General features: G+C 43.9%; 1 protein-coding gene across 1 annotated transcript; it reads right to left on the reverse strand.

Annotated features, from left to right (window-relative positions):
* Positions 1 to 1,230: 1,230 nt before the first annotated feature.
* LOC118089337 (thyrotropin-releasing hormone receptor-like) lies at positions 1,231 to 25,876 on the reverse strand. Its single transcript, XM_035123916.3, has 2 exons — positions 25,067 to 25,876; positions 1,231 to 2,924 (listed from the first exon to the last, which is right to left on the reverse strand). Exons 1-2 carry the CDS (start codon positions 25,874 to 25,876, stop codon positions 2,544 to 2,546), a joined length of 1,191 nt encoding a protein of 396 aa, XP_034979807.3. The 3' UTR covers positions 1,231 to 2,543.
* Positions 25,877 to 26,279: the final 403 nt, after the last annotated feature.

Genomic DNA, 26,279 nt, shown 5'->3' on the forward strand with positions numbered 1-26,279 from the left:
TTTCCCCTGGTGTTGACACCACGCTACCCGGAGATTCCAGAGAATAAACCCAGGGCCTTCCACCTGCCAAGAAGATGCTCTTTTGATGAGCTATGACCCTTCGCAGCCATTTCCCAATTCTACCATGACTAGATAACCATGGATCAGTCATCATTTCGCAGCCTCGCCTAGCACACGCATGAACTTACCTAGGGTGATCTTATCTACCTGCAGTAGTGCCTCCATCCCCATTGTTCAGCCCAGACACTGAGATCCAGCTCTGAGGGCCTTCTGGCAGTTCCCTCATAACGAGGTTGCAGGGAACCAAGCAGAGGACCTTCTTGGTAGTCGTGCCCGCCCTGTGGAAAGCGCTCACATCAGATGTCAAGGAAAGAAAACAACTCTCTGACTTTTAGAAGACATCTGAAGGCAGCCCTGTGTAGGGAAGTCTTTAATGTTCAATGTTTTGCTGTGTTTGATGTTTTAATTTGTTGGAAGCTGCCCAGAGTAGCTGGGGAGATCCAGTCATATGGGTGGCATATAAATAATAATTTATTACTATTATTAAGTGGATCTTCTAAGTAATCCAACACTTCATTCCTAGTCCAACCATGGGACCACACTGGTTTTGACCAAAGAGGCCTCAGTGGCCACAAATTTCCTTTTAAAAAGTTGAGAAATACTCATGACTGAAAAGAACCACTGTCACACAGTGCGGATATTACTGAGCTGTATGGACCAATGCTCTGATCTGGTATAAGGGAGCTTCCTACATTTCATGAAGTTCAGCACAGTAGTGGACTTGGACTGCTATGTCACAACCTAACCTACCTCAAAGGGCAATGGTGAGGGTAAAAAATGGAGGTGAGGAGAGAACTGTGTATATCAGTCAATGTAGACAATATTGAACTAATTGGACTACTGGAGGAAAGGCAGGATACAAACGTCATGAACCATAGGTAAACAATGGGGTGTCCTCCAGATATTTTGTACTATAACACCTCTCATCACTGGCCATTGATTATGCTGGTGGCTCCAGCTGCATTCCACAAAGCAAGCACTACGTTGGCTACAAATTCAATAAACCAATAAACAGTGGCAACTGTGAAACGTGCTTCATTTTACAACTGGAACGCAGATCAGTCAATTTACATTTCATGGTGATAGATTCAATAAATGGTACAAATTGGAGTACTTCCCCCAAAGCACATCAAGCCACCACAGTTGCAAATATTTACAATTTACAGGTGCGCACCAGGAAGACCTTTTAATTCATCGCCGGTATAGCTGCCTGTGCAGAAAAAAATGACAATGGACAGCAACCCACCCATACAGCAACACAGCACGACACACCCAGCAGTGCAGGATCAAAATATATGCTTACTCCGAAGGAGATTTCCTGTAGGGAAACTAAAACAGCTGGCAAATCAACTGCAACAATGAGGACAGCAGCCAGGTGAAATCTTAAGGGAATGCCTTTACTACTGCTTAGTGATTTAAGCCTTTAAAAAAAAAGAGTCTTGTGATAAAGGGGCTACCCTGGTGCTGTCATATGGGTCATTAACCTTGTAGCTTGAGATATGTTATAAATGACACATGCTACAGTGGTTGTGCATCAAGGTCATGTGGCCCAAACTGATGGCACCCTGACAGACCTTTCTCTCTGATCACACCAAAGCCATGCAGGGAAGGACCACCATAAAGTAATAAGAGAGAGTGTTTGTTTGTTTTTTTAAATGCAGAAGGCTTTACCACTGGTATCCCCAATTCAAATGGCTTCCCTGGTAAAGAAGGACAGGAAGACGTCTCTGCCAAAAACTATGGAAAGCCACTGCCGGTCAGAACAGACGGCACTGAGCAAAATAGACTCAATTTGCTTAATGTAAGAAACATCCTTGGGATAAAGTGAGTTACAGTAACTTGGATATTCTAGTAGCTCTTTCTGAAGTCTTCATGGTGACCATTGTGGGGCCTAAATGCCCAGTGAAAGCTGCTGCTGCAGGTAACAACCAAGCGTAACATACTGCAACTATTAGCTTTATTTTGGCATTCACTCCCATGTGATTACACTCGTGTGAAGGGGAGAGTGGGGCCATACATGTTGGCCAAGTTCTCTCAATCACATCCCTATTGACCTGGCCCTCCCCTGCAAGGGGAGGTTGGAAGAGAAGGACCTGCTTACCCCTTCGGACCATTCCCTCCAACGTTTGGACAGCACTGGGGCCAGGCCAACAGGGAGGGTTGGGGTATGCGAACACTGCCTTCCGTCTCCCCTGACACAATTGTAATTGCACATTGGTTGCAATTATGAGACGCACACATCACAGGAAATTCCATTGTGCCACAACAATCTTTACAGAACGCCTAATGATTCAAAATGCTGACCCAAGGTTGACCCGAAGTTAACATTATAGCACAAAACAAACTGATTGGCCTTGTATAAATATTACGTACAAATGGCAAGAGGGAAACACCGGGCCTGTGGCATGCTGTTCACACATTCTTGGAACTACCGTACTTGAGAAGGTAGTTGCCATGACCAAAGCTGGTATTGTGTGATGCGTTTATTTGGAAGGTTTACTCCTCCTCGCTGATGATGGGTAGCCATTGAGATCTTCTTGTTCTGTGATGTTGTGCTCAGAACTGTCATGGGAATAGTCTTTCATGGCGCTGTAGAAGACAGGAGCGTTGTACTGGGTGGCAATCTCTGTCCTCTTCCCCCCACACTTGCATAGCTTTTTGAAGGCAGCTCTAAACTTTTGAGACATCACATTGTAAATGATGGGGTTGATGGCGCTGTTCAGGTAGATGCAGAGCCTACAGAAGAGGACGAACCAGATGTTCAGGTAAGGAGGGTCCATGAAGGAGTTGACCACCACCAGGGTGCGGTACGGCATCCACAGGAGGGCAAAGAGGATCACCACCACAGCTAGCATCTTTGTCACCTTGGAGGTTGCAAGCAGAAAAAAGAAATTGAGTGAGTTTACATCTTTGTCCATAACACTAAGAATCGCTTAATAATCTGTGGTGGAAGGAAGAGGAGAGAGTTCAGTGCCAGGTCATCTAATAGAAGGTTCAGAATATGGCACAGATTACGTTTTAGTTTAGGATGCCTAAACTAACCCTGAACACTCTTAAAGTTCTAGAATTCTCCAGCCAATCACCCTAACTGGTGCATTTTCCAAGTGGTGCTAGTTTTTAATGAAATCTTACCAGCTCTGTCTCTTTAGATAGTCCTATAATGAGACCCAGTTAATTTTCGGTATTGCCTTCTACCTTGTCATTTGCTGTCGCTCTGTTCAAAGTTTTCTTTCTTTTCTGAGATTTCTTCTTTGACAATTGGAATAAGCAACACATAATCTTTCTTCAGTCACCACAATGGAGGTTTCCAGAGCACTGAGCATTCATTTTGATTTGTCTTTGGGGAAATTAGGCAACAATGGCTCTTAAAACTGAACTTCATCCTGATTTGTTTGTTGGGAGGTTGGATGCTGCTGCATCAAGCAACTGTCACCCCACCCTTATCACAAAAAGTTCAATTTGGAAGGAACTGGGCTTGCTGTGCAACAGCTCTAAATCAAATTTATTTGTGCACCCTGAATTTGCCAGTATGTGATTTACTCCTACCTGAAAATAGCAACAATCTGGAAGTGCCCCATAAGATAACTGACCATCAACTGAGCAAAGACTGGTACAGTCCATTAGCCCAAACCTATGTAGAGTTAGGGGCATGTGAGCCCACTCATTTTAATGGGCTCAGGTGTAGTTGACTGTGGTAGCATTGAGTTACATATGCACAATGCCAAGCACTTGCCTTGAGACAAAAATCATTAGCATTCAGCAACAGATAAGAGTGGGCCAACTCTTTAATTTTATTGACCTTGGGTTCAGACAACACAATAAGCCCAACCTTGGCTTAGCTGTCATTCCGTTTGGACCAGAGGAGGAACAAAAGTGAGTGCAAGCTCCTAGCTAGCAGCCAGCATATTTGCATGGTCACAGTATGCCATACTGTGCCTCATCATGATGTGTACAACCTAGTATGCATTGCTAAGGTTTTTTATTACTACCACATGGCAGTTTATTATGGACTTCTTGCTGTTCATACACAAAACAGCCACATGATGTCATCCTCATAAAAAAACAAACCATTCTAGATTTGTTATTTTTTGTGTGTGTGTGTGTGGGGGGGTTGCCTACTTATGGATGCTCTGCAGAAATAGTAAATCAGGATTAAACGAGAAAACAACATGGGGTGGCATTTTGCCCAGGATGATGATGTGTGAATGCTGCTCAAAATTTGCATGCAGGAACAGCACCAAGGCAATGATGAATTGCCGCATGGAAGCATCCACTGTTTCCACGGATGATGGAAGGGAATGTGAGCCACCATCAGTCTTGTAAAACACAAGCAGAGCATTTTTCCTGAGCACATTTTTTCCCTTTATAGAAGGTTGGGAACTGGGGATGAAGGCCAGCAAATGTCAACATTCATTTTGGGCAAATGCATTTTTGAAAACTGTTCTCTCCCTCCTCTCTGCCCAATAGTAATGGAAAGGGCGCTGGTGGTAGCACTATAAACAAGGATGCTTGTTTTGCCTTAACTTTGAAGGTGCCGTAATTTCTCTCCTCCAATTTATTCTTTGTAGATTTTGAATGTTTTTTCTATTCTGTGGAAGCCTTGTAGAATCAAATAGAACTACCGGTGGCTCGTATTAAGCATTCCCAGACACAAACATGAATTCCAGATCTGGCCTGACAAAAGAACCTCTCCACCCTTCTTCTTTCTTTAATATACAGTGTGGCTAATGAATACACATATCAAGACTTTAACAGTACCCTGAGAACAATGAAGTGCTGTGAGTTAAGATGTAGACTACTGTTCATCTCAGCTGTGCATTCAACTCCCCTTTTCTTCTTAATGCATTCCCCTAGTATTGAAAGTTGATAATCATTGTAATCTTTACAAAGAGCTGTTCAGGGGATGGTTGATTATCCTCCCCCTCAGCATGTAATTCATTGAATTCAAAGGGGCGCACTCCCTCTGTTAGGAAGAAAAAAGTGCTATGTGCGTGCTGAAAGGACATACACTCTTAAACATAAAAGGGAAGTTAATACATTTGCCAGAAAACCGACTTTTGTGCTGTAACTTGAAACACAATTACTAGGGATTAAGCTCCATTGAACTCAGTGAGATTCACTTCCATGTAAACATGAAAAAGAAGACTAGGCTGCTTGTCTTATTTCTAGCTCATATTGCCTTTCTGTCGTGCTTGCTCTGCAGTTTAAGGCTGGAGGCAAGGAGCTGCTTAGTGCCCTTCAGGAGAAATATGGTAGCTCAAAGATGGTAAGCTTAATAAAGATGTCTCACTTGAGAGCCTGGAGCAAGAAAATGACTTTCTAACAGACCTCTGTGGCCAGCTATTAAGCAGGCAAGAGAATGAAGGGACAAGGACATTTTCTTCCCATCGTGGAGTTGTAGTTACATTACAGCTAAGAACAAAGCAGACCTGCCATTTGGGAAATGCATGTCAAAACTTCAGTGGTGGAGAATTAAGCATGAAAGGATAGAATATAACAGTAGATAGAGAAAGAACATCCTTCAGATCCTAGCTCAGTCTCAGATCCAACCTGTGGCTGGGTATCATGTCTTAGCTGTGGTTGTGATGTGGCAGCCTCAGATAAAGGGCAGAAAGGCCTCTGGTCTGAATCAATGATTCCTCTGAAAACAAAAAGGAGAGGTGTGAGGGAGGCTGCTCTTGCCTCACTTGAAAACAGGGGACAGAAGATTCCTCTCAAGGCATTAGATCCAAACTGACCTAAAATATAACACTTTTTAAAAACAACAACAAATCATGCGCAATATATATATAGCCCTCATTCGCATGTCGCAGTAAGACATAAACAATGGCTTATCGTAAATAAGCAGATAGCCTCTGCCTTGCTCTTGCCCTAGCATAGTTGGAAGCAATAAGCCACGAAGTTTGGCTTGTTGTGATGTGCAAACACTGGATCATGGTTTGTTTCCCTCATGTAAGCCATGATCAATAAACCAACAAATGGCTTCGTGTTGTGCCAGGGGAGAAAAAAACCATGATCTTGCATTCACATGTGACAACAAGCTGGTTGTTCCCACTCAAGCTAGGAGATGAGCAAAGTGGGATACAGGAAGATAGGAGGTGCCGGGAGTTGAACTTCAGCGTACAACCCATGTGCTCTACCACTGAGCCACAATCCTTCTCCTGATTGTGAATAAGCAGAGTGACATGCTAATGTCCACATGCAAATGTGGCTGCAACGTAATTCACCCAAATCAACAGCGTTATGTGATTGCATAACAGTCAACAAATGCACTTTAAGTTAATGTAGCAGGAGCTTACAGGCTAAGATATTGAATGCATGAAATGTCATCTCAGATGTTTGTGATCACCACTGTTGGAGGCTGGGAGACGTAAGATGACTTGCTGGTGAAGATGGTTTCTCAGTTACCAGAAAAGATGCAGGTGGCAGTCTGGCTATTGCAACTAACAATGGCAATGATGGTGAAGCTTGGATGCCAAGGATGTTTTGATGGTGAAAGAGAAAAAAAAGAGAAATAATGAGTGCACACACACACACACACACACACACACACAATAGAAACAATTAATTGGAGTGAAAAATTGATCACAACTGATATGAAACCTCATTATAGAACATTAGCAGTCAGCAGAGCGCAATGCTGTTGTGAACATGTAGTCGGGATGAAATCAGGCAAGATACATGTGCCATGAGCCAAGAAGTTCTTGGTTCAACTCTGATCTTTGCCAAGAGCTCATTCACCGGAAGACAGAAAGCTACCTTGTACCAAATAAGATCTAGCTCAGTATATCCTACACAGATGAGCTGTGGCTCTCCAGGAAGATTAAGGCAAGTTTTTCCCCAGAGATGCTGAAAACTGAACTTGGGACTCCCTGAATGCAAGGCAGATGCTCTGCTGCTGAGTCTTTATGGCTGTTAAAAATTGACCCAGCACACCAGCCATATAGGGTAGCCCAGCAGGGTCCCATTGTATTGCATAAATGTAAATTCTTGCACTGATAGGGCACTTTAGTTGGGAACTGCCCAGGATGCTGGATGAGACTGGTCATTGGTCGGATCCAGAAGGGCTCTTTTTATGTTCTTAATCCAAATTGAACTCTGCTTTTATCATGTGTGTGCTGAGCGGATTTTGTACTATTTTGAAGTAGGGCTGTGAGGGACAGGAGCTATAGACTACCCCCTCCCATCGTGACAACCAGTTCTTCCCCGAGCACAAGCGGGAGCGGGGAAGGGGATGAGTCTAGCGGGGAAACAGGAAGTAGAGGGCAGGGCTCTGACAGGGTCACAGAGCCCCTGCGCCGATCGGGAGAGGAAGGAAGGGAGAGGGAAAAGGGGAGGCAGGAAAACGCGGCTAGAAGACCTCTCCCTCCAGTTCCGGAGCTGCGCATGAAGAAAAGGGGGAGGAGATTGGGGATTCCCAGACTACTTTGTTGGAAAAAGACGCGGGAATCACCATTCTGGGGTACTGACCCAGACTGAGAACATGTCTGTTGTACAGCTTCTGCACTGTAAATAGTCTGCACATAATAAAAGCATGAAAAGGCAGCATGTCGGAGAGTCGTTACTCTAGAGTAGCCACCAGCACCCCTGTGACAAGGGCTAAATCACATAATTAAGTGCCACCTTCAAATATCTAAAGGGCTGCCACATGGAAGATGGAGCAAGCTTGTTTTCTCCTTCTCTGGAGGGCAGGACATGAACCAATGGCTTCATGTTACAAGAAAGGAGATTCCGACTGAACATCAGAAAGAACTTTCTGACAGTAAGGGCTGTCAATAAGACAGTGGAACAGTCTCCCTCAGGAAGTTGTGGACTCTCCTTCCTTGGAGGTTTTTAAACAGAGATTGGATGGACATCTTTCATGTATGATTTAGTTGGGATTCCTGCATTGCAGGGGCTTGGACTAGGTGACCCTTGGTGTCCCTTCCAACTTTACAATTCAGTGATTCTATGAAATGTGCTTTTAAAAATATCTCTCTCTCTCTCTCTCTCTCTCTCTCTCTCTCTCTCTCTCTCTCTCTCTCTCTCTCTCTCTCTCTCTCATCCTGGCCGCTTCCATGTTGAAGAAAAACTAACCCCACAGGCCCCTGGTCTAGAATATGCTTCTGTTCTAGTTTGAGGCCCTGCACACATTTCCTGCTAAAAATCCCTCCCCCCCCCCCGGCAATTTTGACAGAAAACTAGTTCAGGGTCCACAATGTAGCCTTTAGTTTGGCTCTTCAAAAACACAGGAAGACAGAGAATGAATAAAAAATGCTGCAGCATGTGAGAATTGGGGGGTTCTGTTTCTCAAGCTGCATTCATCAGTGAGAAAGTTTATTTGTGGCCTTTTCATCTTTTAAAGAAAGTAAGCACACACCCATCAGCCTTCCTTTGAAATAGCTTCGTAGAAAAATAAACACCACACCCCTAAACATCGAGCAAACCTCCTTGTAAATATATGCAAAGTCTACAAGAGTTTCCTCACTGAGCCGGAAACTATTTGCCATTTTGTCATACTGTATTGGCAAAACAGAGTTTCATTGGGTGGCTTTCTGCTGACTCGAGAGGTTTTCATTTCTATGTAAATGCCAAGAGGTTGAATTTTGAGCAAAATGACATAGCAATACTGAATGAAATTTGCTGAAAGAGGCAGCAATCATATTGTGCCTTTAGGGCGGACCTTAAAGGCTGTTTGAATAGGTTCCTCAACTTTCAATATCCTCATGGAATTCAAAATAGAACAATATCAGCTCAACTAGCTCAAGTCAGGTAACAGCTTTTAAGGGAGCTGAAAGCAGCTGAAGAGAAGCACTGCTTCCCATGGACAACAAATAATTGGTTTTGCCCCATTACCATCCCTAGTCAAACAGTGTTTCCTTCCCCTTTTAAAAAAAAAACCTTTAAAAACTTTTAACTTCAGTTTTTGAAAAGAATAATACAGAAACCTGTTTGCCAGAGGTGACAGAGAAATGAGAACAGACACTAAGAGTGCACACTTTTGAACCAACGGCCACATGTTCTCCACCCTTCATTGGACAATGGCCAGAACTCAGCAGATAGGACAATATCCACCAGGTACCATTTATAACCCACTAAACGGGGGTAGAAGACTGGTGGGGAAGAGTCCAAAAGTGTTTGCTGGCTTATCTACCTGAAGTAGCGCCTCCACCCTCATTGTTCAGCCTTTAGGGTCAGACTCTGGCATCTCCAGGTAGGGCTGGGACAGAGACCTTTCTGAAATCCTGGAGATCCACTGCTAAGTCAGTGTAGACAACGCTGAGCTAGAGGGGCCAATGGTTTGACTTGGTAAAAAAGGCATCTTCCTATGTTCCTAGGTTTTGACCGTAATGTTGCAAAGAAAGGAAAGCACATCAAACCTAAATGTCAAACTCTGGATAAGATGAGATGTGGACTGCATAAACATCTACACACACACAATGTGAAAATCTGCTGGTACGCACAAACCCTAAAATACCATCAGTGCATCTACATTAGCAAACACAGCATGGGATTCTTTTCTTCTGTGACTCCCCAGCCCATCAGTGAAATAAATGCCTCATAAGATCACCACTGAATTTATTCTAATAAAATGATGTGTGTTTTGGAGTACAGCCCACCGGTAACAGGGGTGCTGTTTTTTTTCCATTTGACTTCAGTGTCCTTTAGATTATTCAATTACATCCAGCAGTACTTCGATTAGAAAAAGCAAAGTAGACCAACATTGCCAAAGTAGATATATAAGCAGTTCCTCTAATCATGGCAAAATATGGGCGATTTTGCTCATTGCTTGAGGGCAAGCTTGGTTTTGCTAAGGGCGATTTTGCTCATTGCTTGAGGGCAAGCTTGGTTTTGCTATCACATCAGACAGTTTCAGCTCCAACAACTACAGCTAGCTGTATGGTACAGACTAGTGAAAATGGCCTGCAAAACATGTTATCAGCTGCATCACTTCAGATATGGACATTGTGACTATGTGCATTTCTTGCTAGTTTAGCTGGAGAAGGTGGCCGTACTGTGGATGGCTGCTCCCATACAACACAGGAAAGTTTTGTTGAAAAAAAATAAAAGAGGAACGAAAATTGCAAATACACGAATACTTACCAGATAGAAGGCAAGATTGGGGGTGGGGTGGGGAGGGTGTCATGATTATGTTTAGTTGTCTAGTTTTATTTTGTTATACATCTATGAAAACCAATTAAAACTGCTTTTTTTAAAAAAAGAAGGAGAAGTGAATTTGTATGATGTCTCCATTTACAGACACAATGGTGACTTTCACACCGTGACTGGGTCCACCTGTCACATTAAACCATAGTTTAAAAACAAACTATGGCTTTTCAAGGGGCCAGGAATCAGATTCCTCTTCATCAAGAGATGGAGCTGAAGATTCCAAACCAAAAGGTGAAAAACACACAAAGCCAGAAGCAAGGCTAACAGATGAGCCTATGGGCCTAAGATTGTGACACTGCTCTCCTCATATGTGGACTCCATTGCAGAAGCCCCAGTGAGCCCAGAGGCTCCTAGCGCCATTACAGCAGGAGATTCCCGGAGGGGTTGGGCTCTTTTAATTAAAGCAGCACCTTCCAGTGTGGGCGGGGCTAAACATTAGTATGCAGCTCCTCCTCCTATGACAGTGATGGGCAACCTTTTGAGCTTGATGTGTCAAATTTCGCCAAAAAACCGAGCATAACTCAGGTGGTGTGTCACTTCGAGAAAAACCCCATAATTTCACGATATTTATAGTTTAAATAACAAAAATGTATAATTGTAATATATAACTGCATTTAATAAACCAAAAACTAATTATTTAACCAAACTAAACCAAAAACCCCTTATTTATCACAAAGTGCCCAGAGTTGTTGAGCTTTTTTGGGGGAGCTGCTGACCAAAGTTTTGGAGGGTTTTATTGGGGGGTGCCCCAAAAGCTACTGCACTTTTTTGGGGGGAAAGAGAACAGAAATAAATGATGAATAATACCTTCGCTGGAACTAACACACAGCACCGACATAGTCTGCCAAAGCGCCAAAAAAACCAGCACAGAACGGGTTAAAAAACGAACGCTGCTACACCCAATCATAGTCTGCCAAAGCGCCAGAAAAACAGCACAGAAAGGGTTAAAAAACCAATCTCTGGCTACCAGCAGCAGCAGCAGCAACAACAACAACAACAAAGGATCCGCGTGTCATAGGTTCGCCATCACTGTCCTATGATATAGGGCTCAGTTTGAGATTATTTTTTGGTGAAGCAAGACTAGAGCTCCATGTTCCTGGAGCCCTGCCCCTGAACCTTCCCTTGCACCTAGCAGGGGCCTTGCCTTACCACACAGCAGGCTAAAGTTTCATGTGAGTGCAAAATGCACTGCTGAATGGTTCTCACTATACTCTTCCCCCCTTCCTGTTTGGTTTATTTGGATAGAAAGGAATGATAAACTCAGGTTCAGATGCCATGACCAGTCAGACTGGCATAACAGTTGTGGGGCAGCCAGGAGCAGAGTGGATCAAAGACTTTTCAGCAGCATGCGCTGGCATGATGCAAGTTCACATTAAACCATAGCTTAGTTTTAACAACAGCAGTTGAATGTGGTGTGTGAACCAGGCATTCGTGCTCTCAGTAGTATATTATAAGGAAACACCAGCAAATACAAGGCACGAAGAAGCTTTAATTTTTAGCTGAAGATTGGTGCCTTCGACTCATGACTAGGTCAAGGAAGCAGTTGCTGAATTTGGGGTTAGGGGTTCTGTTCATAGCTCTCTGTCTCTCTAGTACAGTAGAAAACCTTGGATGGGTTAGTCTGCAATTGGAGTTGTCTGAAATTTTGCCTAGGATACATACAGGCTTTACTTGGGATTTACTTCCCTAAACTTTCTTGCCTACTAGGCAAGAAAAGATTTGACAGCCAGGTTTGGTATTTCAGGATTGTGTGTAAAACAGAACCTTCAAACAGTCTTACAAACTGGTTCTTCTGGCAGATTTCCAATAAATTTCAGTGAGGCAGTCAAACATGGGAATGGAAGAGGGGCAGGCTAATGAAATAAAACTGATGCATTGGATCTGAACCATTTCAAATTCAACAGAGTCTATTAAATTAATATTTTGCCTCAAGACTTCAGTGACTGAATGAGCAAAGAATTGTGCTTTTATTCACTTCTGCCGTCCCTCTGGGAACCTCTTATGGAATCCAAAACATATACTCAACTCAGTACCGGTAATAAGGAAGAGAAATTACCAATTTCAAGAGGCCCTTTCTATTACTATAGGTTTATCAGGATTATAAAATAATGATCCAGGTTTCCACTTAACACTAGTGCAGAGATGTGCTCTGCAGATGTTGTCTGGCCACAACTCTCATCATCTCTTCTGGCTGGGATTGCAATAAAAGAAGAAAGCTTGCCACATGGTCAACGAAAGATAAAGTAGGTTTGCTCTTGGGAACAGCTGAGAAAAATTGTGGTTCCTTTTAGTTTTAGTGTGAATACTGGAAAACCACACAAAAGATTATTAACATGTCTCCATTCTTCATCCAGAAGAACAATACAGACATTCTTCTGGAGAATAGATGGGAATAGGCGAAAATGGGATTGGCCTTTTGTGCTCTTGGGGACCATCTGATTCTTTAAGTGGTCTGTGCTTGCAGTATAATTGGCAACAAACCAGGATCTACACTGAGAGTTGGGCTCCCTTGTGGGCCTCTCTATACCAGATGGTAGAAATCACAAGTGGGGAAGAGGGCTGTTGCACTCAGCCAGCCATAGACATCTGACTGGTCACTGTAAGAACAGGGTTCTGGGTAAGATGGGCCTTTGGGTTCTTATGTTCTGCAATAAAGTTAGAACTACATAATAGTCAGGACTATGTACAGTTATGGAGCACAAGCAGACATGACTGATTTGGTGTAGTGGTTAGAGTGTTGGACCTGAGAGACCTGGGTTCAAATCACCACTCAGACATCACACTCACTGGGTGACATTGAGCCGACCTCTCAGCCTAATCTACCTCTCAGTGTTGTTATAAGGATAAAATGGGGAGAAATAAATACCCTGAGCTCCTTAGAAGGATCTCATAACACATTTTAACGAACCATGCACATATGTGTGTGAGCATGAATTTTACATGTAAAATCTTTAAAGTGTGGCACATAATTTTTGCAACTTAAGAACAGCTCCTGGAACAAAACAAAACAAAGTCTTTGCCAAAGACCCTTCGGGCCATTGCCTTCACTGTATAAAAATGTTGAGAAGGTTACGTAGCAAAGACATTTTTCTGTTCCTTGAAAAGGTGTTTGGCTATATATTCTGGTATGGTTCAGACTAAAAAAGTTGTTTTCATAAGCAAGAGGCTATAAACATTTTAAATGATTGGTTTACAGCCACTATTCTTTCAGTACTTGCAGATAATATCATTTTTAATCTGGGACTGAGAGCTCATAATGTACTCAGAGCAATACTTACGGATGGGAAAAGTGTGTCTATGTTCCATTGAAAGCTAAGGGTACACTATGGAATTAAATATATTTTTTCAATAATAGGATAATGAACCATCTAAATGGAAATAGGATTTTGGGTTCTGAAAACCCAGGGAAAGTATAAAATGGCTTTGGATGAGAAGATCTACCTTTTTTGAAGTACAAAATTTAATTAAAATATTTTAAAATGCTGTGCAATTGATACTGGGATTTAAAATGCATGGCACAATTATACACCGTTGCAAGTTGTGGAGATGGGAACTTCTTTAAAAGGATCTCCCACCTGCCCCATAGATGTCTTAGAATTGCCTTATTCAAAAATGCCTGGAAGACATTTGGAGAATCATTTCAGTATCAATGGATTGTAAAATACAGTTTCCTTTACCAGAAATAAATAAGGGTTTGGTTCCCAGTGAGGAAGCAGAGTTCAGTTTTCATAGCTGCAAGGCCAATTATTGCTAAACATTTATATCCCAAAAGGCAACTTTCTATCTGGGGAATGTCTAGAATACGTCTGTGCCACATAGTCCTGTCCTGGCTGCTCCAAGCTCCAGTAACTTCCTATCATTCATCTCCTACACATTATCCCTTTCTTTGCATTATGTTCTTGCTCAGCTCTTCCTTAAGTCTCATTTAATTTCTGTTGTTTTCCTCTCCGGGCGGATTTGTGTGGAAAATATCCCCGCCAGGGCTATCAGTGCTGCCCGCTGACTGCGAAAATATGTTGTTACACACACACCACCGGCTGGCACTCGCATCCCTGGTGGGCGGATTTTTGTGATTGGTCCGATCGTCGTCATGAAAATCTGCCCACTGATCATGAAAATATGCCTGGCGTGCGACACTTGGCACGGTTTTGTCTTTTTTGCGGGCAACTCTCCCTAAAAAAAGCTCAACAACTCTGGGCAACGTTCCCAAAATTTGCAAGGTGTGTGTGGGGTGTGTGTGACAAAAAGTTTTTCGCAATGGGTACCACCTCTACTTGCTACGCCTCTGCTCCCAGGTGCTTCTAATTTAGATATTTGAAAATGGCTATCCTATCCTATCTCCTCTCAGTCTCCTCTTTTCCAGGCTAAACATGCCCAACTCCCTCAGCCGTCCCTCATAAAGCTTGGTTCCAAGACCCTTGATCATCATTCCAGCTTGACAATACGCTTCTTAAATTGTGGTGCCCATGACACAGTATACCAGGTGTGGTCTGATGAAGGCAGAATAGAGTGATACTATTACTTTCCTTGATGCTATATTTCTGTTGATGCAGCCTAGAAGAGCACTAGCGTTTTTTTGCTGCTGCACCACACTGTTGACTTGTTAAACTTGTGGTCCACTAAGACCCCTAGATCCTTTTCACATGTACTTCTGGCAAACCAGGTGTGTCCCCCGCATCCTATATTTGGCCAGCTGTTTCTTCCTGCCTAAGGACTTTCCCCACAACACACCCTCTCCCCAGGCCATGCTTCTCACTGACCCCGCTTCGCTGCCTTCTTTTTGCCTGGCTGACATGTGTCCTCAAACTCTGATCATGCCTCTTGTTCGCCTGGAAGATAATGAGTGTGCATGTAGAAACTAGCCTGCTGCACAAAGGTAAAACTTACAGTCATTGCCCCTCACCAACTTTTGCCTTGGACCCCACCAACCACTGGAAGGTGGCCCCCAGAAGGTATTCCATGAGGGAATGCGGCCCTCTGGCTGAAAAAGTTTCCCTACATTTGTAGGCATTCCATACTGGCATCCAATGACGTGTGGGCAAGTTTAAGCAGAAAGTTGGAGAAGCTGAGCCACTGCAAACAGGAACTGGGCAGGAAAAGCATGCAGTTTCTCACGCATTATGGATTTTTGAGGGCTTTTGTGGGTGATGTAGTGGTGAGCACACTGACGCCCGTGGGCATCACATTGGTGACCCCAATAGATAAAGGGTTTGGAATTCCTGGCCCTGTGTTTCTAGTTTATGCTGGGAGTTCACCTAGCATTATTTATGCCATCATGGCGGTACACGGCACCAGCTGTGGAGCTGCACAATTCCCCTCTTCTGTAATTGCTTTGTTTTTGCAGGTCTTTTGGTTGAGGTGTCAGTAAACAAGCTCTGTCTGGTATTTGGTATTTTGGGAGGGAGAGATGGCTTTCCACTACCTCATCATTCACGACCACAATTACTGGCTTGCCCTTCCACAGCTAAAGACTCCCACACAGTGAAACATCAAATAGCAAGAACGATGGTCCAGCTTCTGGAAAACGAAGGGTTTCCTATGACATTTTCACTCGATTTTCGGCAGACCTTTGGGCGGTTTTAAGAAAGAAAGGAGCAACAGAAAGCAGGCTGGCCTTAGCTGCCTTAATGAGCCCCGCAAAATCCTCTACTGGAGAAGGGCAGACCTTAAATCTTTAATCGCACTGGAGGAGGGAGGAGTTATCAGCCTCAAAGGAAGTCAATAAATGCATTAAACCTTTTCTCGAGCCACAGAATTGAGGAGAAAGGAATATTCTGCTCCTTACGAGTGATTTCCCAAGACCTGTCCAGCTTGGAAAGCAACATTCTGTGTTCAAAATAGGCGACCCCCAACTTACAAGGGGGTTACATTCCAGGCACAGTGCACAAAGCCAAAATTGCATATAGTCAAAACACACTCGGCGCAATGGCAGGTGGGATTGCCAAAGATTTGATTTTGATTTTTTCTAAAAGCATCTTGATGATTGCTGGTAGAACAGGGACTATCAAAAGTACACGGTTAATAAGAAAAGATGAGTCATAATTATATCATCAGCTTTTACCACTCAACCACTCTTAAAAACCTTTGCATCAGAGTTCTTCATTATAGCTAATGATCCCTCAATTATCATTGTTATTATCTTAATATCACACCATATGCTAAGATTACAGGGTAAAAATACGAAATACATAACATAATAACAACAACAAAATAAATAACACCCCTTTTTTCTATGTGTTAAGTGATATGTACCTAGAATTCTCTGATCACTGTGTTTCTTGAAGATAGTATTTTATTAGCATAGTTGACCATTCCTTCAGGGCAGTATTTTCTTCTTCTAATGTAATCTGATGTGGTTACTAGCGCTGCTGCTGCCCATTCACATGGACACAAATTTCCCTCTTCCTCAGTCCTGGATACTTGAGAAGCTCTTAAAACTGCAGTGCTTAATTTCAGAATTTTTGGAAGGGTTATTGATCCCACTTCTGTTCTTCGTACAAGTTGTTCTCATTTTCACAAGAACCAAATGCAAATTTGACCGTTACAGTTTTGTCGGGGAAGAATAATACGAAGGCTCTGGGGATTCCTACAGCTCAGGAAAGGTCTGGACGAGAGTGTTTCAATGGCAATTTCCTCTAGAAAATGAGTATGTCCTCAAATCTCTTCTTTATGCAAGAATGTCACTCATTAAAATAGGCATGAGGCTTTCCAGGTCTCCTACTTCACATAAAACAGTATTTCAAGGACTGTAGAAGACAATCCTTTATTTAAAGGGGTGTCCAATCCAAGTCTGATTCAAGGATCAAGGGTCCTAAGAAGGGAGAGAGCAGGGGGGCTTGAAGTTGCTACCAGCAGTTAGCACACAGACAAGAGACTGATCAGGCACAGGGGCTACCAATTCCCAGTGTGCTGTAGTGGTTAGAGTGCTGGACCAGGGTTCAAATCCCTATTCGGCCATGAAGCTCACTGGGCGACCATTGACCGGTTACTGCCTCTCAACCTATCTCACAGGGTTGTTGTGGGAATAGAATGGGGAGAAGTTACGTACATCACATTGAGCTCCTTGGAGGAAAGCCAGGATATAAATGTAATTAATAAATAATAAATATGTAAATAATGCTGTATTTCTATATTAATAACAATAATTATATCTAAATTTGCAAAGGCATAAATTAACAGATTAATAATGCCATGTAAATCTGTGCATAAGTGGCTGACCTAGCAGAATGAGTGTATCACATGCATACAGAATAGTGATCTGTTCTCTTTTCTTAATAATACAACAACAACAACAACAACAACAACAACAACAACAACAACAACTGCAAGTTGCTTTACAGTGTTTTTAACATTGTGTTTTAATTGCTGCAACTCCCACTGGGACCTTAGGTTGAAGGGCAGGTAAATAATAATAATAATAATAATAATAATAATAATAATAATAATACTGAGAATTTACATTTTCATTGCCTTGGACTCAAAAGTAACATAAAGGAAAAAGACAGTCTTATCATGAAAACAAGCAAAATTGAGGAGAGCTTACATTTGCATCTCTCCTTGTTGAATTCATCAGTAAAGAAAGGCTTATTCAAACATGCTTTATTTATTCAGCAATGTTTTGCACCTTGTTATTTCAGTCGGTAGTTTGTGCTGTTATTTTTATCCCCCCCCCCCCGCAATGTTTTCTCTTGCAATTTAATATGACCTGAAAATAGCAACATGATTTTTAAATGGCAAATAATATTACTATTCTCAAGTTTTAACAGTTACCTAAAACATTGTACGTGCTGTCTATGATTTTCAAAATTAAGCTAGAGGAAAACAAGTAAATCAGGCATGGCTAAGAAAAGAGTAAAATAAAAAAAATTTCCTTCAGTAGCACCTTAAAGACCAACTAAGTTTTTATTTTGGTATGAGCTTTCGTGTGCATGCACACTTCTTCAGATACTGAAGAAGTGTGCATGCACACGAAAGCTCATACCAAAATAAAAACTTAGTTGGTCTTTAAGGTGCTACTGAAGGAATTTTTTTTTTATTTTACTTCGATCCAGACCAACACGGCTACCTACCTGTAAGAAAAGAGTGATACCCAAGGGTGTATGTGTATTCAGGTTACTCATGCAGCCCTGAGTGCTTTGATAAAAAATATTGGTGGTTTTTTAAAATGGAAATAAAGGCATAAAGCAATATTAAGTTCCCTAATTCTGAATCTGATCAATGCATCTGTCTCTGTTCTCCTGCGTGAACTACTCTCCAATAAATGTAATGTGATCTAACCAATTTGTCTTCAGAGTCAAACACCGTCTGATTTAGGTAAAACAACAACAGCAACCCTCAAGTGTCCAGGGAATTGCCTAATGAACAAAGTATTGGAAACACAGACTGGATATGCATAGGGTTGTACTGTGCAATTCTAAGAAACAGAACCCTCCTGTCTCCTTCAATTAGATTAACTATATGAGGTGTAGCCAATGTAGCCCCCTCCAGACACTTGTGGACTACAAATCCCATCATCCCTGGCCCCTGGCTATGACGGTAAAGGCTGTTGGGAGTTGGAGTCTTACAACAGCTAGAGTACCGTATATTATATCATGTTGAGGGTCTTTCTCTTTTCTCAGTGGACTTTCAGTTATCTAAATATATTGTTCTTAGGCTCTAAACCAGACATCCCCAAACTGCGGCCCTCCAGTTTTGGCCTACGACTCCCATGATCCCTAGCTAACAGGACCAGTGGTCGGGGAAGATGGGAATTGTAGTCGAAAACATCTGAAGGGCCGAAGTTTGGGGATGCCTGCAGTCTAAACTAAAGAAACTGCAATCTTTTTGAAATATGTTTGGGTGTCTCTGTGATGTAACTCCTTGAAAAATGTACTTTATGGAACAATACCATTTACCTTAATATCCGGGCTGCTAAACCTCATTCTTCAGCCTTCAATAGGTTTGCCTCTCCAGGGAAGTAGCAATGAAGGAAGGTTTCCTTCAAGTGGTCTTTGTTCAGTGCAGCCTACTTGAACAGATGGTTCTGCCTGTCTAGACCAGGGCGCTGAAGCTTAACCTGAATTGAAAGGTGTTTTCCTGCTCGTTGCTTCCAGGTTGAAAGTTCCCATTTCACTTTTTCAATAAGGAGAGATTGATTTTGCCCTTGAGTCTGTGTTTTCCTTATGAACTGGATTCCCTTGGTGCTAGCAATCTAAGACATTTGCTTGCATCTCACTTACCGCAAGCCAACAATCAGGCCGGGACCTGAGGCACAAACAGCATCTAACATCTTTACTTGTGTGTGTTAGCCAACTGAACAAAGTCTAGCTGGGGACTTTTTCTTGTCATTAAATTTGGCTTGAGCAAGATGTGCCACTGGGGGGCTTCATAACAAATGCCTCATGCATCATGGCAATCAAACCACATGTCAACGAGGAAATCCCCCAAATTGACATGTTGAGAGAGATGTCCAAGCTCTGTGGTATTAAGTAGTAATCCCCTTGATAGGCTGTTGATTTCGTCTGTGAGGCAGAAAACTCAAAACAGTGACTACTGGCGATAAGTTTTCCAATCCCACAAGGGCAGCGAAGGATTTTATAACGGCAACTGGCTAGGCTCCACTGACTGCCAGGAGTACAGCTCACTTCTGCTTCTTGCCCTCTATCTTGTTGGCTCCAAGAAAAAACAAAAAGCTCACAGAATATGAACCCCAGGAGGCAGGCTGTCTGACATCAAACTCCTCAACAGCCCCCAAGCAGCCATCTTAACGCAGTGCCTGCTCAGATTCCAAAGCAAGAGGCCTTATTCAGACTGCATACCAGATATTTTAGAAGATCTAGGATAGCTCTCCCCAACATGGAGCCCTTCAGATGTTTTGAACTCCACCAGCTGTGCTGTTTGAGGAGGTGCAGCCCAAAACATCTGCAGACCACCAGTTTGGGGAATCGAGCACATTTCCTCCATCAAATGAGTACAATGAAGATTCATAACAAGGAAGAGGGAACTTGTGAACACCAGATGTTGGTGGACCGCAATGGCCATCAGCCACAGCCACCATGGCCAGTGGTCTGGGATTATGGGAATTGTAGTCCAACAACATCTGGAGGGCCACATGTCTCCCCAGTCCTGATTGGTTGGCATCTGTCTGTCTCGGGAGACAATGCAAGAGTGCACCTTCAGGGGGGAAGTCAAACCAGTGGAACACCTGCCGTGGCTGTATATAAGGGAGAGACATGTTGAAGCAGATGAAGGCATTGCAGGTGTACTATGGCATTTCTTCGTTCTGCACTCCTCCCATCAGTCATTTCTCCTCTGGTCATACTGGACTGTGCTGTGCATGTTCTCATGGAAGGACACAACCATTTTCTGCACATCCTATCTTGTTGGGCAGTGTGAAGAGTCATTTTCAGCTGGCAAGGTCCAAGGCCTTCATCAGGTCTATGAAGGCAAAGAACAAGGGGCACCTCTGCTCTCAGCATCTCTCCTGCAGCTGGCGCAGTGAGAAAACCATGTTGTCTGCTGGCCTCTAATATCTAATGTCGCATTGTTACTCAGAATATACCCTGCCGGCGAGTGACCATAATCTGTTGAGAACTACATGAACGAAGGCCTTCCCCACAGTACTCAGCAGGGAAATTCCAGTCAGGACCAGCGCCGTCTTAAGAGCCCCTGTAGCCATGGTGCGCCGGATCTCTCCGGCGCCCTTCCGCCCCGTTTCCCGGCGCGGTGGGCGGGTGGGCGCGGCGCTGCTGCGCAGCGGGCGGGCAGGCACAGCGCGACCTCTCCGGCGCCCTCCCACCCCGTTTCCCAGCGCGGTGGGCAGGTGGGCGCCGCGCGCAACTGCGCAGCGGACCGGCGAACCGGCCGGCCAGCGGGCGGGTGCAGCTCGCGGCGCCCTCCTGGCGGCCGGCGCCATGGTGCCCTGCACCACCGGGGGTCTACGACGAGCCGGCCCTGGTCAGGACGGTCACCATTTTTCTTGTAGAGGGTCACAAGGCTGGAGTCGCCCATGTCTTATGGCACGGATCCCGTTTCTCAACACTGCAAGAGAAGGCCATGGATGAGCATCAGGAGGGAGGAGTTGAGGCTGGCTTTCAGCCCTTCTATTGGGGTTCTGTCCTGTCCTGGGGCTTCAGCCCATGCCTGGAATTCGATGGCCTTCTTCTGCTCCTCAAGGGACGGAGGGACATCCAGCTCTTCCAAGACAGGCAGAGTCTGAACACTGTCAACAGTGACCATGTTTTCCCACAATTACAGATCTTGCTTGCTGTGGTCTGGGATGATCTCCCCAGGCAAGGTTTTCAGTGGTGCAGTTTTCCTGACTGCTGGTCCAAAGGCTGCCTTCGTGCTTTTGTACATTTTGTGTGTGTTGCCACTGTCAGCAGCGAGCGGAATGCTCTCCACGGCTCTAATGTATCATAATATGATCACCAACAGTGCCATTTCATGCAGTGCAGCTGCAGTTAAATCTAAAATAAAATCCCATCGTTTTAAATCTGCAACAAATGTTCTGTTTGCAGCTTCCATTAAAAAAAAAGGTAATTTACAGACCCCTTAAAGAAGAACCCTGCATGGGGCAATTTAAATCTACCAGGTACTGTATTTCCAACTCAACTGTAGTAAAATGAACATTGCCTTAATCATGGGTCTTACGGACTGCAGCCCAAAGGACAGAAAACTCAGACGTAGTTTTAGTTTATGGCATAAAAAATTACTTTTTGCTATACAAAACACATTTTTGTTTTGCCAAGCTGCCCTTTACAATTGGTAATTTGGGGTGGGAGATAATTTGAGGAATATAGAACCAGGACAAAGATGCTAAGAGAAAGTGGGAGGCTTCCCCCTACTGGCTAAAAACTGCCATTATGACCATTCAGAGATTCAGTTTGGCACCTGCAAGTGAAAAGTATAGACTAGTATTACTAGTACGCCACTTTCGTTTTTAGGGGCTTTCTGCACAAATGTATCCCAACTATATTTCAGCCTTTGCAAGACACTCCTGCGCTTGCAGGAGGGAACAACACTAAAACACTGTTTAGGTAGTAGGCCTGAACTGGCCATTCCCAGCAAAACCACCTGCTCCACTCCAGCTTTCCATCTTTTAAAATCACCAAGAATCCACAACCTGGTCAGAGACGCACAATAATAAGGCTCACAGATCATGCTGCCTTCGAAAACAAGTTCTAGAATCACGGACGGATAAAATGTCGACGCCATGTCCACATCATACATATAAAGTACAAGGCTTCCCCTGAAGATTCCTAGGAACCATAGTTTGGTAAGGATTCTGGAATTTGCAGCTCTGTGAGGGGTAATCTAACATTTGCCAGGTTTCTTTTGGGGAAGCCATGACTGTTGAAGTGCTATAAATGTGCTTTAAATGTACAGTATAGTATGGGTGTGGCAAGTTCCTGCTGTAGAGGCAGTGAAAATAGCCTTGAAAACAGACAATGTGATAACAACAGTATATTCTTGAGAAAGAGAGTTCACCAGCAGAAAACCGGCTGATCATCTAGAAAAGCCCTCTGAAAATCAAGCTCTTCTGCTGTTCCTCTGGGTTATTTATTTATTTTTTCATGCATTAGCAATGATCCCAAATTAGAGGAGTTAATTAAACATGATCTCAGTTTGGGGAGAGCCACTCTGGTGAGCAATGTGTAATCTAACACTCTCCTAATCAGGCACATAATTAGCAATTACACGGCAACAATCATTGCCGTTGCTCACACACACACACTCCCCCCCCCCCAATTCTCTTCCTTCTTCTTCTTCTTTTGAGGAAAGCACCACTTTGATCATGAGCTGCAGAAAATCCATGTCCTTTTTGATTGAAGTACCTGCAACACGCTCAGGCTTAGCGGGGTTCTGATTGGGGTGGGTACAGTGACTGGAATCTTGCGCAGAAGCACTGCGCACGGCAACATTTTGTTGCAGGGCAACACGTTTTATCCATGAAGTTAAGGACAGTGTATGTGGCCTCTCTCCCACACCCCTCATCACAACAATCTTGTAAGGTAGGGTAGGCTAACCAAAAATGACTGCCCCAAGGCCACCGAGCGAGTAATTTTAACCTAGCAGAGGCTTACTAGTTTAGAAGAGCAGATGCGAGCTAGGAATTCCACTTCTGCTCATGAGGAGGCCTAGAGAAGACTCATTTTCTTCCTCAAACTCCACAATCTGCGACATGGGATGGTAATAATAATAATAATAGCAATAACCTACTTTAGAGGGAAGGTATTGCAACCACGATAACTAAGATAAAACTTTGCAGAGATGTCGCAAGGATAAAAGCATTTCACAAATTACATCCCTATTATTATTATTACTTCCTATCTGTTTAGGAATCCTGTCATTTTAACAGGAAGTGCTATAAAAATACAATCTTTTACTATTTTATTACTATTTAGGAGGACCCCCCCCCACACACCAATCAAAAAAACCTTACCCCTACAAGGTTTGCACATGTTTCAGAGGCTATCTTTTAGCCAGGTAGCAGTGCCTGGCCTGCCATTTTATATATATTATTGATTGATTTTTAGGCATTCATTTTGTTCTATTTTTATATACTAGGTCATTTATTTTTTTGACCTTTGTGAGTCGTTTTGGAAAACTTTTCATGGGGGGACCAATAAACACAACAAACAAACAATACAGTTTTAAAACTCTAGCTTTCTAAATGCAATTTCAGAGTTGAACCCTGCCATTTCAATGGAGTCCAGGGCTCAGATCAAGCCCTTAATTATATTTAAATGACTGACAATGGAAGTGAGCAGAGGTCTGCATCTTCATAGGGTCCTCCTATAGCTGCTTACTCAGAAGGAAATCCCATTGTGCTCTATGGGGCTTTTTTTTCCTAGTGAAGGGGAAGAGGTGTAGTTCAGTGGTAGAGAATCGGCTTTCTGTGCAAGAACTGCCAGGTGTAATCCTCAGCAACTTCAGGTAGCGCTTTGAAGAGGCACCTGCCTGAAACCCTCGAGAGCCGCTGCCGGGGAGACCAATATAAGGCAGCTTCCGAAACTTGTTCAGTTTTTTAACCAGAAAATGACCTGTTTGGCCATGGTTAATTGGAACAGTAATGTCATCTCAATGGCCTTTTAACATCCAGCTTCCCTAAGGCAGGCAGTATAAATCATCCTTAGATAATGACATTGCTTTGGAGTAAATGAAGGCTATAACCAGGAAAAATCATCCACGGTCTAAAAGAAGCAAGACTGAACTGATCAAATCTAGAGAACTGCTCATTTTTATATTAAAAAAACAAACAAAAGAAAACCCGGGAAATCAGTCATGGTATCCTTGTTTATCTCGGAATCCCTACAGTCATGGGTTCAAGCCCTCGTCCACAAGAGGTCCAGAGCATGGCAACACAAGAATGGGCCTTGTCTGAATTATATAAATTTAGGCACCAGACGAAAAGGTTTCCCTATAACCAAGCCTTCGGCTGATTAACATCATATATCTCATTTACATGTGTTTGTGGAAGGGGTGAGGAGGGAGGTTCATTGGTGTGTGTGTGTGTGTGTGTTTGTCGTGACCTTTTCCTTAGGCTGTTACTATTTTCATCAGAGAAATGTTGCAGGGCATGGAGTTATATGTTTAGTATTTTATTATGTTTTTATATATGTTGGGAGCTGTCCAGAGTGGCTGGGGCAACCCAGTCAGATGGGTGGGGTATTATTATTATTATTATTATTATTATTATTATTATTATTGAATAAGATGTCCCTATTTCCATTGGAGAAGTGTTGGAATCCTAGTGCTGCACCAGATACCAACCAATGATTCTGAGGTCCTGGGGTGCAGCTGCCTCCACCCCACCCTCCCTGCCATGCACCTCTTCCATTTGCAACCACCCCTGAAGAGCATTAAAAAGAAAGACCTGTTTCCTGGAGCTGAGAGCCCCCTTGTTCCCCCGGCAGGAGAGTTTCATGGAGCTGGAGGCGCTGATAGAGCCGCCATGTTTGCTCGGCTGGCCAGCGTGCTGCGGGGTGGCAGGCAGTGGGTTCGTGAAGAGGATGCGGGCGATGAGGCCATAGAGGACGGTGGCCAAGCCCAGCGGGATGACGTAGAAGACGGTGAAGTCCAAGAAGTAGATGGGCATGTAAAGGTTCCTGGAGACGCGGTAGCCGCACTTGACCTGCGTGCCGTCTGCGAACGGGACTTGCGACGTGTCCACCAGGAAGAACCACATGAGGCAGTAGAGGGAGGTGAACAGCCACACGCAGGCGATGATGCGCTTGGCCCGGGCCACGGTGCAGAGCAGCTGCGCCTTGATGGAGTGGCAAATGGCGATGTAGCGCTCCACCGTGAAGGCCGTGATGGAGCAGGCCGATATGTTGATGCCCAGATACTGCAGGTAGGTGATGCACAGGCAGCCGGCGTAGCCGTACACCCAGGAAGCCACCACCTCCGAGATGTTGGGCAGCCCTGCGGCCAGCAGCACAATCAGGTCGGCCACGGCCAAGCTCACCAGGTAGCAGTTGGTGGGGGTCACCATGTGCTTGGTGCGGAGGACCACCAGCACCACCATGACGTTGCCGGCGATGCCCACCCCGCAAATCAGCAGCACCAGCAAGATGGTCACCACTTGCACTTCCAGGGGCAGCTGGGGCATCTTGTCCAGAAGAGTCTGGTTGGCGCTGGCATTGCCCACCGGAGCCCCAAAGAAGTCCCAAGACTGGTTCTCCATGGGTGGGTTGTTTTCCTTGATGCTGATGGTGACTGAGCCTGATTAGGGCTCCCAAGCCAAGAGGAACTTCAGCAGGTACCCTGAGTCGGAAATGGGGGTGGGAGAAAAGGGAAGGTTAGTTGGTTAGACCAGAATCTAATAGTTAGGAGAGGGATATTTAACTGGGAGTTTGGGTTCAGGTTACAGCTCAGCTTGGAGCTCATTGGGCAGTCTTAGGCAAGCTATTACATCTCAGCCTCTCTCCCACACTTCTTAAATGGAAACAACAACAGTACAGGATGGTTGTAAAGATTATTGACTGGACAATTTCTTGCAAATCATCTTAAGACTTGGACAGGTGGCAGAGAAATACTCAGACTAGGCCCACTGACTTCAATTGAGTAACGAGAGATCCTTTCCAGCT

This window comes from Zootoca vivipara, chromosome 7 (genome assembly GCF_965207765.1).
Source record: "Zootoca vivipara chromosome 7, rZooViv2.hap1.1, whole genome shotgun sequence".
Classification (NCBI taxonomy): Eukaryota; Metazoa; Chordata; class Lepidosauria; order Squamata; family Lacertidae; genus Zootoca; species Zootoca vivipara.